The 15,602-nt window shown below is 39.9% G+C and overlaps 1 protein-coding gene across 2 annotated transcripts in view; it reads left to right on the forward strand.

The window, feature by feature from the left end:
* The first annotated feature begins 8,940 nt into the window (after nt 1-8,940).
* Nucleotides 8,941-15,602, forward strand: part of LOC110477384 (thrombospondin-2) — a 30,128-nt gene continuing 23,466 nt past the window's right edge. Inside the window, exons 1-4 of one of the 2 annotated variants that reach the window (XM_085575450.1) lie at nt 8,941-9,002; nt 10,275-10,349; nt 11,196-11,752; nt 13,236-13,320. In XM_085575450.1, the coding sequence (XP_085431576.1) occupies nt 10,280-10,349; nt 11,196-11,752; nt 13,236-13,320 (712 nt within the window). In that variant the 5' untranslated portion in view covers nt 8,941-9,002; nt 10,275-10,279. Of the gene's footprint in view, nt 9,003-9,026; nt 9,241-10,274; nt 10,350-11,195; nt 11,753-13,235; nt 13,321-15,602 lie in introns of those variants that run through there. The other variant, XM_077782099.2, reaches the window with a different exon arrangement.

A 15,602-nucleotide genomic window follows, 5' to 3' on the forward strand; every position in this document is an offset into this window, starting at 1 on the left:
ACTAACAACTTGATTTACAACAAACAAAGAAACTTAATCTAATTTTGGATCAAAAAATGACACAACTAGTATTCCACTAACTTACTTACACTGGAAATTAATACAACAAAATCACAAGAGTACTGAGAAATTAAGGACACCAAATAGGACTTAGTTAATCATCTCTGATGGTGAAAAAACCCAAACTTTTAAATATCTCATAATCTTCAACTGAATTTGAAATCATAAACTTTATTGCATTGAAAATTATTCCTCTTTACACATAAGAATATGGCCTCAAGGGGACAATATTAGTTATTGAAAATTGTAGCTGCAGTTCTTAGTGAAAAAGTTTGATGCCCGGAATATGCCTTAGTGCACACTTTATGCCTGAAGAGAAATGCATAACAGTTGTCCAGGAATGTTTCTTCAAGACCAAACCTGAACAGGACTATAGACTATCTAGTAACATCTTCTTAGCACAAGTCATATGTTGCAAGCCATAGAGAAAACTGAAATGTTAAGCGAAGTCTAAAAGTCCTTAACAGGAGGTACTCCAAACAGCCATGTTGTTTTTCACTTAGTATCCACAATTCAGTGGAAAGAATATCACTTTCTCTGCAAACTTTTATAAAAAAGTTGAAAAACAACCCCTCATAAAAGCCTATTTCTAATGAATTATAGAATTACATTTCCAAAGACTTACACTACAGAAACTAGTCACTCTGAAGCTGTGTTGAGTTGCTTAAAAAACAGAGGCTCAGTTACTTGTTTATTTGAATGTGGGAGCCAAAGGCATTTTAGTATGATTTTGAGTGTCTGAAACAATAAATAAAGATACACAACCAGCTTTATGTAAAAAGCACTTCAATACTTCTAGGAGGCAGAGGGTGATAGTTGGGTACCTCCTTCTGCCACCCTTGAGTACATTAAAGTGCCACAGTAATTCTGGGGCCCAAAGGAAGGATAGCTCATTTGCATAATTTAACAAAATGATCAAAATTACATTATTTACTTTGGAAGAAAAATATGCTTGACTTTTTCTATCTCAGTTCTAAGACAGCATTTATTAAGAAATTTAGTAGGAAAGCTGGTACAAAAATATGTTCTCAAGACAGGAATTTAGTTTTCCTTGAGAGCAGGATTAAGAAAATAATTAAAGGCTTTTCTGAGCAAAATTTAAATTCTTCTGCTGACATTTATATTAAGAGTTTGTCAGTTATTGTCTCAAGAATCTTTTCACCACAAATCCATCATAAATTAAAAGCAGTAGTAAATAGAGCATAGTAACTCTTTTGATTGCAGTAATAGTTGCAAGTGAAAGATTTCACTGTGGGTGGCTGAAGAGAGTACTGCAGAGAGGTCCTACAAGGGGCTCTTCCCATTGCAGCCACGTTCACTAGTTGCATATAGCTGAAACAAAATGCCAAAACTGCTGAGGTCTTCAGATTACATATATATTTGACGTGATGTCCCTTAAGAACACAATTTAATTCAATGAAATATGAGAACATAGGAAGCAGCGACTCTAATCTTTGTAAAGGGATATAATGCAATAATTAATTGAACAATCCATCAAGCTCTACAACAGGATTATGAAAAAACATTCACATCATAGACACACATACGCACACAAATACTAAGTAGAACAGGGAAAATATTTTTATCACATATATCACAGGAAGGCTATATCTGCTTCTGGTGTTCATATTTCAAATATATATATGGATTTTGAATACAAGGAGGGAAAAGAAAAGGAAAAAAAAGGGAAAAAATTAAATTAATAAAGGGTAATGAAAAAAAATATAACATTTGAGGTGGAAGAAAAGGCCAAACTCCCAGAGTCAGACATTCCCAAAATTTACATCATCAAACAATTTCTGCATCAAGACTTTGAAGGAACTGGCACCAGTGGTTCCAAACTCAGAAGTAATTTGAATCAGTCTTATCTGGGACAGTCTCACAGGACTTGGGTAAAATTAAAAAATAAAGGAGGAGAGCAAATCAGGTCTCAGTAAAGCATAATGACTTTTAAAATACTGAAACCAGGAGCAAATGAAGATAGGGGAAAAACTGCATAAAAGAAAGATCTGTCTAAAGGATGTTCATGGTGGCTTTTATGCTAAGCTAGACCTTGTCGAGAAGGAAAATGCAAAATATCTAATTCTGCAGTTGTTAGCAATATATTAAGGCCCAGTGGCAAATAAAGAATTATCAGTTAAATTGCAGGAAATCAAGACTGCTACAAAAGCTGGAATTTTAAATGAAGAGTCATCTAGGCTGGCAGATAAGTAGGTAAGAAACTGCCTCAGGCATAACTTTTTCTGATGGCTGTTATTGAGCTGATAGTTTTTGGGTAGAGTTTTATAAACATATAAAGGATAGGCCTTTAAGTGGTCACAGAAGAATGAGGAATAACAGTAAGAACCATTAAAATTAAGTGAATAATTACTTGTTTGCTATTTCATTTTTGAGAAAAAAATTATTAAATTGAAATAAAAAGCATATGAAAGGCATTCTGTGGTATTTGAACAAGGGGCATCTAATGAAAGAATTAACATGTAGTATATATTTAACCAAAACAAAAAGAAGCAAAGCTACATATTTACACCCAAGTTGAGTCTGAAATTCAGTGTCTTCAACACAGGGTAACACAGGAAGTTTACACGTTAATGCAATGAAGGACATACCTTTGAACAGTTATACACTTGTGCTCACACAAATGTATTAACAGAACTCCACACAAACCTCAACAACATGAAGGATTCCACCACCAGTGACATGTGACACAGGATCACCCCAACATCTGCAAATCATTCATGCAATTGCAAAAGTGCCACAGTCATCAGCTCTACTTCTTCCCCTTATTGCTGTGAACCATGCAAATTGCCATGCAAATTTAAGATGCATTATGTGGTTAGCTGAGAGAAAAATGAGAAACCTTTTGCTAACCAGAACTTTTCTTGAAGTAGAGCCAGCTTTTTTTCATGGGGCTTCATAGAAGCAAACCTTAAGAAACATAAAATAACTAACTAAATAAATGCAAGAGAATAATAAATATTAATGTGCCTCTTCATCTGACCAAGTACCATTCTATTGCTGTGCCCCCATTTCCAACACCTCATTGTAAGCATTCATAGAAAGGAAAGTGAAGCAATGCTAAGAAAGCAGTATCACTTGGGAAAAATACAGTTAATTTCTGTAAGGTAAGTAAACAAGTAAAAATATTAATATCAGTAAACCATGTGTAGGTTGAATTGCATCACAGTTGTTTAGCTTATAATTTTCTTATTGTCAGAGAACAAGTGTAGAAATAGCAAGAGAATGTTTCATAGCAAGTGGAACAAATTGCAGCTTCCTTGTAGTCTATCACTGATGTGAAGGCAGTTAGTCCTTGTATAGAGAGAAACCCAAAGTAATCACAACAAATAAATAAATAAAAGGCTAGTAACTTGCAAGAAATCGCAGGTCAGCAATGAATGTGTGTGAAGATACATGGCTTTGTTCCTGGTGTACGCTGTAAGGAATATTTTTTCAGCATTCCATTATATGACTAAACCAGATTGAGTAGTCTATGGTAATTGTCAGAGTAAATTTCTCCCTGTTCCCTTTTTAAGAGTACCAGAGACAACCACAGTGGAACATGGACTTTAACAGCAAAATTTACTTTCTTCACCTTCAAACTCTTTCAGAGGAGGGTTGAATTTATTTAATTCTATGTGGATGATGGCTTTCAGAGATATTTCAGAGCAAAATGGATGTTTGTAAGCATAAGTACTGCAAAAGGTCCCACTTTTAACATGTATAACCAAGTATTTGTTTGGGAAGTGATGGTGTGCTAACTGGGGAGCATGAACCCTTCCATCTGACTCCTCTAATTGTTTACTGCTAAGCAAGATGAGTTGGATTTTAAGTATTTATCAACAATGTAAGTAATGGCTATATGAGCACATCCAGATAATTAATGTGCTGGGGGAAAATGTGGTTTAAGTGTGAATGTTCTTATGAGCGGAAAAAGAGGCAAAAACATATTAGAGTAAAAAAAAATATGGGAATTATTTGTTCAGCTTTAATCTTCATAATCATTATCAGGCTACAGCTTAATGACGTTCATTCTCTCAGTTAGAGACACAGCCAGCAGTAGTAGTTTCATGACTTGCCTTCTTTCATCTCTTCACTTCATCCTGTGGGACTCATGACTCCATCTGTGGGAGTTTTGAACATATGGAGAGATATCAAATCTCTAGACTCTTCTCTGTGGCCTTTCAAAATTTTTGCAATCAATTTAAACCCTTTTCGGTATGGTTGTTTATTTTTTTTTTTTTTCTTGGCCTGTTGGAGCTTTCTTCTATTCACTTTCTCTGCCCAGTTGTGCCTCCCAATCTCTCCAGATTCTGTGAATTCCATGTTTCAGGGACACACTTTACCTGGTAAGGCCATATTTTGCTGTCAGCCAGCCAACCTGCTGTACTTATAGAAAAATGGGGGCCAAGAAGAAGAGTCCCTTTCTGGAAGGAGAGAGAAAGCATAGCACAGGCAGCACCCTTGGTGATGGGACTGCATGTCTGCCAAGAAAAGGGGTCCTCTCCTGTGTTTGCACCTAAAGACCCTTCAGGATGGGTCCCCCAACAGTCAACACATGCAGCAGTGGGAATAATCCACATTTCACAGTGCAGTCATGTAGGTAAGGCAAGGACCCATCATAATTCTGGTGAAACAAAAGTGTGGGTCTCACTTCAATAAAAAATTCTTTTTAAACTAAGATCATTCAAACATTTGCTATAGATTATTGAGCTCTCAGTAAGCATTTGGCATTTTGTTTCACCAAACTAAATGAAAAGAAACTAGGTCCAAGCCTTCAAAAATAGTTTGGCACTACATCCTCCTAAAATGAATGGCATCTGTTCCCCCAAACAACTTTTAAAATCCAACTGGACCCTTGAAGTCATAATTTTAGTTGTATTCACTTACCCCTCAGCTAAAGCTACTGTCAACTTCAGAATGTTTTACTTCTGAATACGGATTTAATCCAAATCGTTTAAAAGCTTTGAGACTGAGTTGGCTTTGAACATATGTAGATACATCAGACCAAATCCCATTCAGAAAGCATGGTATTGGAAATACAATAAAAATTATAATATTACCCCCTGTAAGGATAATCTTAGTTGTTTAAAGGTCAGTGCTTTAGTATGAAAACATCAATACTTCTGTGATAGAATAGGAAAGAAACTATGTAATGAAGTTGATAAAAGCACGTCTTTGGTAATAAATCTGTTCTAATCTGGCAACAAGTTTGGGTTTTTTTTAACCCAGAGTAGCAACATGGGATTTACAGACCATTTTCAGTGCTCATTTGCACTGCACTTGGTAGGGGGAATCTTCCTTTTTGGAGGTTGAAAATACTTGGCCATCTTAATATGTTCAGCAGCTCATGTGGGGATAGAATACAAAAATTCTGTAAAATGGTTAAGGACACAGTTTACTGTTTGTAGATGGATATTTGTTTTGTCATATGTACTGCAAGAACAGGGAATAAAAAGGGTTTCCAGATCCAAGTTTCTGACCATGAGTTAAGAGTCTTGGATTCCACTTATGTATGGCTCTTTCCATAACTTACTGTGTGACACCAGTAAAATCATGTAGGAACCAATGAAGCAAAACACTTAAACATGGACTTAGCTTTAAACTCAAAGTCTTCCTGCTGAAAGCACAAGTTTTTGTGTACAGCCCTTTTTTAAGTATAGATGAAGTTTGCAAACAGATGGTAGCAGTATTTCCCTCTTTGACAAGTTTATTGTAAAGGCATACCAATTGGTGCTTGTGTAGTCTATGGCCATTTCCTCTGACAGAATGCATTATCATTTGTATCTGGATATAATTTATACCTGGAAATTACTTAGGGAAGGTTTAAAACAAGCCCAAAACACTTCTTCCTCTGAAACAAAGAGCAGAAGATTAAGTACCTGATTATGATACCTGTTTTCATCTGGCATCAGAACTTAAACTAAAGCATACATAAAACTTTGTCAAAACTACCTCATTCCCTCATCATAGATGAATTCACTCTCCCTTCTGTATTCTATCCCAGGACTAAAAATCTGCATTTAGCTGGAGTACTTACAACATGTTGTCAGAGGAAGCACTCAGGTGTCCCTCCCTCTGCCGACTAGCTCATTGAAAAAACTCAAAGTCTGAGTCACATGCTAATCTGAATTTACCTGTTTCAGTTTTGGAACCTCAATATAGTGAATTATGAGAATCAAATTCTACCATAGGAATAAAAAAAAAAAAGAAAAATCCTTCATGGCTTTTTGACAGCTTTTCTGTAAGAATGTTTGTCAGCATCAGGTGATATCCAGGACTGCAGGATAAAACCTGAAGGAACTTATCATGCTCATGCAACTAGATCTATTGCAACTAGTGGGGATGATTTTGTCAGAAGAGAAAAAAAAGGATCAGAATTTCACCCAGGAAAAGTCACAGAATTTGTCTTTTGGATCATGTCAAAACCACAAAGTTTCAATTTTATCAGAAAAGAAGTAAAAAAATATATATATAGCATATTCCACTTTATTGGGATTTCTTCTAATGTAGGAGAGTTCCAGTCTTCCCCAAAGTCAAGCTAAGTCAGAATGTCTGTGATAAAGTCCTAGGCAAAACCATGGAAGATTTGGTGGAGATCCATCAAATCACTGTTCTTTCTGAGACAATGCTGTACCAGAATCCTGACATTCACCAGTGATTTTCAGTAATGTATGTTATCTTGTGAGATGTTTACATATCCAAAATGGAAAGTCCATAGGGCTGGTACAGAAGGAAAACAGTAGACAGAAAAAGGCAAAGGGAAGTGCATAAAGAGATGAGAAGTTAAGGACCTGTGCTCATGTCTGATGTGCTGATCTGAAGCAGTGAAAGGTGAAATAGTACAGAAAACCATCAGTAGTATGAGATCTAGTGGTACTTCAGTTGTGTTCCTATATGTTAGCAAATATGACTTCACAATCTCTCTAATTACCATTGTTCACTTATCCTTTGTAGCAAAAAATCAGGTAAATTGAGAAACGTGAATGTCATTCCAATGTTTGCATGTGTACATTGGCTCACTGTGCAAAGCAGAGTGTGTATTTGTTTCTTTGACACTTTCTATCAGGAATCTTGGAAAGAAGATGTTTACCTCTTCCAAGGTGGCCAGGGGAAAAAGTGAGCAAGTAAACATTTTCATGATTGTGGAAAGACTACAATCAAAACTGTCTTCTCAAAGGTCATCATCCTATATATAAACCACTCAGCTCGAAACAATATGCTATCGATCCTTCATTCCTATAACACTCACAGAGGTGGAAAGGTTTGTTTTGAGGCAGCTGGTTAAAAGCTGACACAAAATTTGTCTCTAATTTATTGTTACTTTATTGACTTAAAAATTTCTGTTGTAAAAAGGCTTTCCATATAAATGTACAAATAACTCATGAAACTATCTCAAAGATGGTTTCTTCTTGGTCTCTTAAACACTTTGCTGCATTCTCTTCTCCAGCTGTAATCTCAGACCAGCTTCCTGATGAGAATTATCCCAGTACAGTTCGATCTAGTGAAAAACACACCACACAGCTACATATATAGATATAAAGACTAAGTCTTAATATAGCAGGGGAATGAGTAAACCCACTAGAATTTGAGGTTTTGTGAACATCATTAGCTATTTTTTTAAATTCTTGAGGTTTTGCAAAACTAAAAACCAAATGTCCTAGGAAGACAAAAAAGCCCTCTCCCTCCTATCTTGGCTCAGTCCCCTGGATCCTGTGAGAAAGGGGAAGGCTCCTTGGCTTCTGCTACCCTGCAAGGCCAAGGCCAGCCAAATTGGAAGGAGTTTCCATGGCAAAAGGAAAGGGAGCAGTGCTTGCATTGGCATTTTTCTGCTGTAGTGACAGATTGAGCCTTTTGAAGTCTTCTGAGCTCTGAAATATCAGCACCTTTTTCTACTGGAATTTCAAATTGTCATGGGCAAAGTTAATGACTTCCTGTGCTGCTGTTTTGTTTTGTTTTTTGAGGCGGGAAGGAGGGATTTCTTTTGGTTTTGTTTGGGGATTTTTAGCTTTTTTTTGTGTTAAGATTCATGAAGTTTGTCTACCATTTAACAGGGCTACATTTCTTGGATTCTGTGGGCAACTGAGCCAAATTCATGCCTCTTCACACCAGCTGCAGGACTATTTCAGAGATATTTTATAACCCCATGGTTGCAGATCATGGTCTTCTCATTTGATGTCTGAAATGTCATGGCAGGTTCTGTGTGTAGACCTACTACAGGGATCCATCCTCCTGTGGAGTGTGATGCCAGAAGCTGCGCTGGCTGCTCCTCAGCATGTTGACCTTTAAAATTCAATGGTTGTGACCGAAGTCTTTGCTTGTGGAGCTAGTTCCCAGTTTTCCTAACGTGTCTAGGATCAGCCTAAGAGTGAGGTTTCTTTCACCAGCCCCGGGCCAAGGCTCTTTCCTCAAGGAGCACCCCTCAGTAAGCCCTCAACGCCTTCCATGGAATGAAAAGGGCACGGCGCTTCTCGCGCAGAAGAGCGACACCGAGGCGCTTGGGCTCACTTGAGGAGCAGCTGGCTGACATCCAGCGAGCACTCTGCCAGCTGACCGGGGGACGGGGCAAGTCTCGGCTTTGGGCTGTTTTACGATTTAAAAGTAAAAAGGATAAAAATGAGCCCTCGAGAAGGCCGGATTTTGCCGCGGTGGCGGCAGGAGCACGGAGCACTCAAGCGGCAAGTGCCGCCGGGAGAGCCGGGCCTGCCGGAGGGACCGAGGACGCACATCCCGCCGCGGAACCGGGCTCGGCTCGCCCGCCGGCGGGTCCCGGCCCCGCCGCGCCCCGCCGCGGGCCCTGGCGCCGCCTCCCGGGGGCTCCGCCGCGCTCGGCCCCGCCGCGCCGGTCCCTCCCCGGGGGCGGCCGCCGCCGTCCTGCCCGGCCCCCGCTCCGCCCCTGCACCGCCCGCCGGGGGCGGGCCGGGCCGGCGGTGGACCCGCAGGTAGGCGAGGTGGGGAGGGGGCGGCGGGGCTTGTGTCAGCGCCGCGGAGGGGCGAGCCGGGGGCGCACCCCGGCGCCGTTGATTGACAGCGGGGCCCGGCCCGCAGCCCATAAAGGCGCGGGGCGCGGGGCCGCGGAGGCACTTGAGACGGCGTCGGCAGCAGCGCGGCTCGCCACGCTCCCTCCCGACCCGCAGAGCCCCGCAGAGCCCCAGCGCGCCGTCGGCTCCCCGATGCTAGGTGAGGCGCCAGGCGGGCGGTGCCGTGCCCGCCAAGCCCGCTCTGGGCGGAGGGGGCTGTCAGCCCGCTCGGAGCTCGCCCTGGGCAGTCGCCCCGCTGCCCACCCCGCGGGATCTCGGGGTGAGGGGAGCAGCCGCGGGGCGGGCGGGTCTGGGGCACCAGGCAGGCTCTGTCCCGCTGGGAGCCGCTGGGTTCCAGAGGTGAGAGAGGCATCCTGGCTGCTGCCGGTAGTTGGCCGTCGCGGTGGTACCCTGGGGATGCCAGGTAATAGGAATTCCGTGTAGAATAAAGAAAATGTAGACAGGAAGCGCTGGCGGCATCCCTGAATCCTTGCAATAATGTGTGGAGTTGGCAGTGCTGAAGTTATTTGGCTGTATCCAGAGAACTGGATTGCTACGCATTCCGGGGAATGCTTCTGCTCCATTCATTGTGAGCTGAGACACATATGGAGATGCAATTATGTGGTTTATAAGTGCACAGTGCTACAGGGCAAACCCGGCATCACGTTAAGAGTCACTTTATCCAGTTTTGGTTTGGTACAGACGATTGTGTATATTTATATATATATCTATGAAAGAGAGTGTTCTTACAGTGGTACTGAAAAGTGCCCCTATTACTCAGAATCATCCAGTTTAGATCCCATTATCCTACAAGGATTTTTGTCTGAATATTATGCTCCAAAGTAAAGATATGCTAGCAATATGCTGTATATCCTGTACTGTCATATGGCCAGCTACTGAAATTTCATTAAGAAAATAATAATGTATATTTTCTGTATGCATTTCCTTTTTATTAAGGACATTTGCATTTTCATAATTCCTCTTCCCTTCACCTGATGTCACATTTTACTTCTGCCATCAAGAATAGACCCAGAATAAGCGTTACAAGAATAAGTCAAAATTAAAATTCTGATTTTATATATATAGTTGCTGTTTATGGCATTTCATGAAGAAAATTGCACTCTTTATAGTTATAGAAAGTTATTATAGAAATATGATTTCCCTAAAACTTACTACTTTTTGGTTTATTCATAGGAGTTATGCTGAAGAGGAGAGGGTTGTTGTGGCTTACTGTCTTAATAACCCTGTGGGTTTTCTCAAATGCTCAGGGTAAGTTCAGACACTTCTTAACTGAATATAGACTAACTGCCAAAGTTAAATGTTGTAGTGTTGGCTTACCTGAACTGCAGTGGGCAAAGTAATTATAAAGAATTGTTTCAGAAGTGCCTGGGGTATTTTTGGTCGATATACCTTGCCACTGCTAAATGATGATTTCTCATGTTATACTTTTCTATGTGGTGGAAATGTATGGTGAAAGTAACATAAACAGAATCACTGGGTGAGATGAACATTAAAATACAGAGGTAGAGAAATAGACATCTACAGACCAAATATAACTAGAATACAAATTGGCACAGTGCCAGACCCTCATTTACATTAGATTTCTTGGTTACAGTCTTTAAAAAGCAATTATCTTTTTATTTGGTCATTGTGTAAGCTCATGGATTCTCATAATTTGATTTTCCGTTATCTGGTAATCAAAATATAGAAGTTGCCTCAAATTCCTTATCCATTCACTTATAAAAAATATTTAATGAATAAATTGCTACATGCATACATGCGTAGGCATATATGTGGCCTGCAGAATACACATATATGCAAAAGTATGTACTATATAGTGCTGTAAAATATGAAGCCATACGTATAAACGTATAATGAAAAGTATTTGTGCAGAGAAGGAGAGAATTGTTATGTATATTAAAATGTCAGGTAGAAAATAAGATTCACTCTTCTTCTTGTAATAACAGTTCCATTTGTGCAGGTCTGAAAGCACTGGGTTTACTCTGCTGGTCCCTAATGTCTGTCACACAATTGCAGTTACTAAGTGTGCTGTACAGTGCTGTTTCTTGTGAGACTTTTTGTAGACACATTGTCACACGCTGTTAACTTTTTCAGATGGTAACAAGGAAGAAGAGACTACCTTTGATTTACTTCAAGTCAGTAATATAAACCGAAAGACAATTGGAGCAAAGGTGTTCCGGGGCCCAGACCCCACTATGCCAGCATATCGTTTCATTCGGTTTGACCATATACCTCCATGTAAACCGGAGAAACTAAAAAAGATCCTAAAACTAATCCGACAGAATGAGGGCTTTATCCTCTCAGCCACCCTGAGGCAAGACAGGCAATCTAGAGGCACAATCCTTGCTTTAGAGGGTCCCGGCATCAGTGAGAGGCAGTTTGAGATCATTTCCAATGGCCGGGCCAACACCCTGGACCTTATCTATTGGGTGGATGGCTTCCAGAACGTGATTTCCCTGGAAGATGTGGACCTTGCTGACTCCCAGTGGAAGAACCTCACCGTGCAGATAACAGGGGAGAACTACAACCTCTATGTTGGCTGTGACCTTATTGACAGCTTCATCCTGGAGGAGCCTTTCTATGAGCAGCTGAAGGCAGAGAGCAGCAGGCTGTACGTGGCAAAAGGGTCTACTCGGGAGAATCATTTCAGGGTAGGTGACCTGCAGAAGCTTGGATCTCTGGTGTGGTAAGAAGGTAACTGCAAGTAGTTTGGGAAGGTGCAGTAGACACAGTTTCGTTGTCCAAGTGCCTCTGGGATTTGATGGGGTCACAGGTGTTCTCAAGCAGACTTTCTTCAGAGTGTGCTTTTATTAATTGCTGGATCTGTGTTGTGTGATTTTGGGGTTCCTGAAAGCAAGGGCAAAGCAAAATCCAGAAAAAGTGTGCAAAACCAATTTTTTGCTTTCCTGTGCAACCATCCCTTTTCTCTTCCAGATGTAAGACTTCTAGAGATGTTGGGTTTTTGTGGTGATTTGTAGAATTTTTTGCAAATTTTCTGAAGTACTGTTTTTACAATGAATTAGTCTATTGAAATCATGAAAACATGTCAATATTTTTATTTTTCTATTTGAAAAAAGAAGAAAAAGAATTCTTAATGGAGCTGAAGCATGTGGTGTTGGGCCATCCTGTAACAGAACATCCTGTTTTGCCATTTTGAATGTTTCTTTTCAGTTTATATTTTAAAAGGAAAAAAATTGAGAAAAGAAATGCAACAAAAAGTTTTGATCAGTCCTGTAAATGAGATTATTTTTATTTTTGTGAAAAACATTTGAGATGAAGCAATTATAAGCTTTTTGGTTTTTCTATCAAATGAAAGCGACCTTCCACCTCATAATTTAGTGAAATTATCTGGCCCAACTGCTTTAAGGCTGGCTTCTTTTCAATCACAGCTGAAGACAAACTTGAACTCATGGCTCCAAAAATTTCAAAAAGCCCTTTCTTTCTCATCATGTTGTACCATCTAGTTTTCAGCCAGAGCCTGACATGCTGGAGTTTGGCTCCATGGGATGACCAGTTTTGGCAGGGACTTGAGAAGTTCTTGCCTACAGCCTCCTCTATTCCTGCCTCCAGGATTATGATTGTTATTCCATCAGGAGTGCTCATACAACTGGTTCTGAAGCTGTACTGTTAAGTGGCTCACTGAAACAATCTAATTTTTAATTTATTATTTTCTTGGAGAGTTTTTTTTCCCAAATTAAATAGATGCCAGTCTGGTTATAGAGGTTGTCTCAGAGTAGGGTCAGTACAATTGAGGAGGCTGTGAACTATGGTGCATGGGAATGACTGGCCAAGGATGGAAGTGTGATGGGGCAGAGAAGTTGCCTTTGACTCTATGACAAATATAAAATTCACTATGAAAATGGAGATTTCAGCTTGTAGCAGATTAATATCTTTTATTATTACATGTTTCAGAACATACCTAGTTTTGCAGCTTATAATACTAAAATTGTATATAACAAAGCTATAACCACTTTTTTTTATTTTTGTGTCAGGTTTAATGCCTTGTAGGTTGTTTTTTATGTATTTGCTTATGTCTGAATCCAGCCAGTAGCATGGAATTGAGACAGATCAGTTATTAGTTACTCAAAATTTGATCTTACTGCTTTTAATTGCTTTTTAAAATTATTATTACAGGGTCTTTTGCAAAATATTCAGTTAATCTTTGATACTTCAATAGAGGATGTTCTGCGTAAGAAAGGATGCCAGAGAAGCCAGTCAAGTAAGGTTTTTGTTATCTTGTTAATACTGTTCAGTTGAATCTGAAAATTAGAAATATCAGTTGTGAAATATTATCCTAAAACCAGGCAACAGATCCCTTTGAAATGAAAAGGAGCATAAGTTGCTTTTTGGTGGTAGTGGGAACTTTTATGTTTTTATGATGTCATTTCTATTCTCTATCCTATTATTTTAGTTCAGTTATTTAGGTTTAAAATTCTGAACCTGTTTTTAAGTTGGGGAAAAAAGTGCAATAAATTAGTAGAAATTAAAGGGGAAAAAGCATAGGTAGGAAAATGCATATTTTCTTACATGAGTTTTCTGCAATTCTTTGCACACAAGGCAAGTAGTGTTGCTTCTGAATTCTGCTGCTAACTGTCAATGGGCCCACAAATTAGTCTACAATTCTTAATGACACTGAATTCCTTCCTTGGCAGTACCTTTGACTGAAAGTGGCTTTTGGTTTGACTCCCAAAGTAATGTTAATCAAAACAGCCTCGGGAAAGTAAGAAATCAAAGGAAGATACATGGAAAGCATGTATGTTATGAGCTGACGTGTTCTTGTTATTCCAGTTAGTGCTTACCCTGCCAGGAGGGAAGCACTCTGTGTGAAGTGGTTTCCCCATAAAAGAATTAGGATTATTTGTCAAATATGTGCTAAGGTTTTGTACTCAAGCTTATAGGAGGTGCTGACTGTTTTACTTCCCAGTGCTTGTAGATGACAAGAGCTCAGACAAGAGTCAAAACCAGCTCAATCTGTCAGAGCAATGTTGTAGGTGCACAAGACAGGACTTCAGGGTTTTGTTTGAAACTTCTGTCACCTGAAATGCCATTATTTCCATAACTTTGCTAAAATATGTGGTATATAGAAAATCAGTTAAGCAGATTGAACTCAATTTTTTCCTTGTTTATGCAAAACCCAGAAATTAAACAATAGCACATCTTGACTTCTTCAAATGTTTTGAAATATCACCAAGTAGAAATGGAATGTTACTGTACCTCTACTGTGAAGAGGAAACAAATGGCAGCCTACAGGAATAATTTAATTCTTCATGCTAATACATACCTTAGGAGGAATTCTTGTACAGCTGTAAGCTGCTGATAACCAACAGATAATATTTTCTTAATGTATTTTTATCACATCTGTCAATTGCCAAATATTGCCAAATTTTCAGTTCTATAAATTATACAGTTTTGGGGTTTTTGATTTATCCTTACTGGGAATTTTTCAGCAAATAATTCAATTCACAGTATTTCTGCTTTTACTTTACAACACCAAGAGAACACTACAAGATGGAAATTTCTTGTGCAGTAACAGAAAAGAACTAATAGCACAGTGAGGCCATCAAAATTACTTGAGAGGTTTTTATGTGCATGTCAGAGTCTGACATTGCCTATCCAGATTTATTACATGCTCATGGAATGAGTCAGGTTGAAAAGGACCACAGGGCGTCATCAGTGTAACCTCCCTGCTCAAGGAGGGTCATCCAAGAGCATGTGGCACAGGGTTGTGTCCAGATGATTCTTGAAACTGTCCAGTGAGGGAGACTCCACAACCTCTCTGGACAATCTGTTCCAGTGCTTGGTCTCCCACACAGTAAAGAAGTTCTTCCTCATATCCAGGTGGAACTTCCTGTGCATCAGTATCTGCTCATTGCCTCTTGTCCTATTGCTTGGCACCACTGAACAGAGCCTGGCTCCCTCCTCTTTAGGTATTTATACACCTTGATGAGGTCCCCTTTCAGTTGTCTCTCCTTGAGGCTGAACAGGCCCAGCTCCACCTTTCCTCATAAGAGGGAGGCTCCAGTCCCTTAACTTTGTGGTCTATGGTTGAGGCTAGTCCAGGAGCTCCAGATCTTTCTTGTACTGAGGAGCCTAGAATTGGACACAGCACCCTAGATATGGCTGAGGATGAGGAGAGGGGTGGAATGGTTCATCTCTGCCCATTTCTCCAGCCTGCTAAGGTCCTTCTGAAGGTCTGCACAGCCCTCTGGGGTATTGGTCATTCCTCCCAGCTTTGTCTCATCTGTGAACTTGCTGAGGAGGCGTCTGCCTGTCTATCCAAGTCACTGATGGACGGTATAAACAATACTGGGCCCAGTATTGAAACTTGGGTGATGCTGCTAATGGCAATTACCACAGTTGAAAAGCCATGAATGATGCTATGGTCCAGAAGATATTGTCCCGTTTTGATGGCAGACTCGTTGAGCTGAAGTACAGGCACTGAAATGACATCTTTATGTGTTGATGTCCCATGACAGCAAAGCTGATGTTACCAGTGAAGTT

This window comes from Lonchura striata, chromosome 3 (assembly GCF_050655825.1).
Source record: "Lonchura striata isolate lonStrDom1 chromosome 3, ASM5065582v1, whole genome shotgun sequence".
NCBI lineage: Eukaryota > Metazoa > Chordata > Aves > Passeriformes > Estrildidae > Lonchura > Lonchura striata.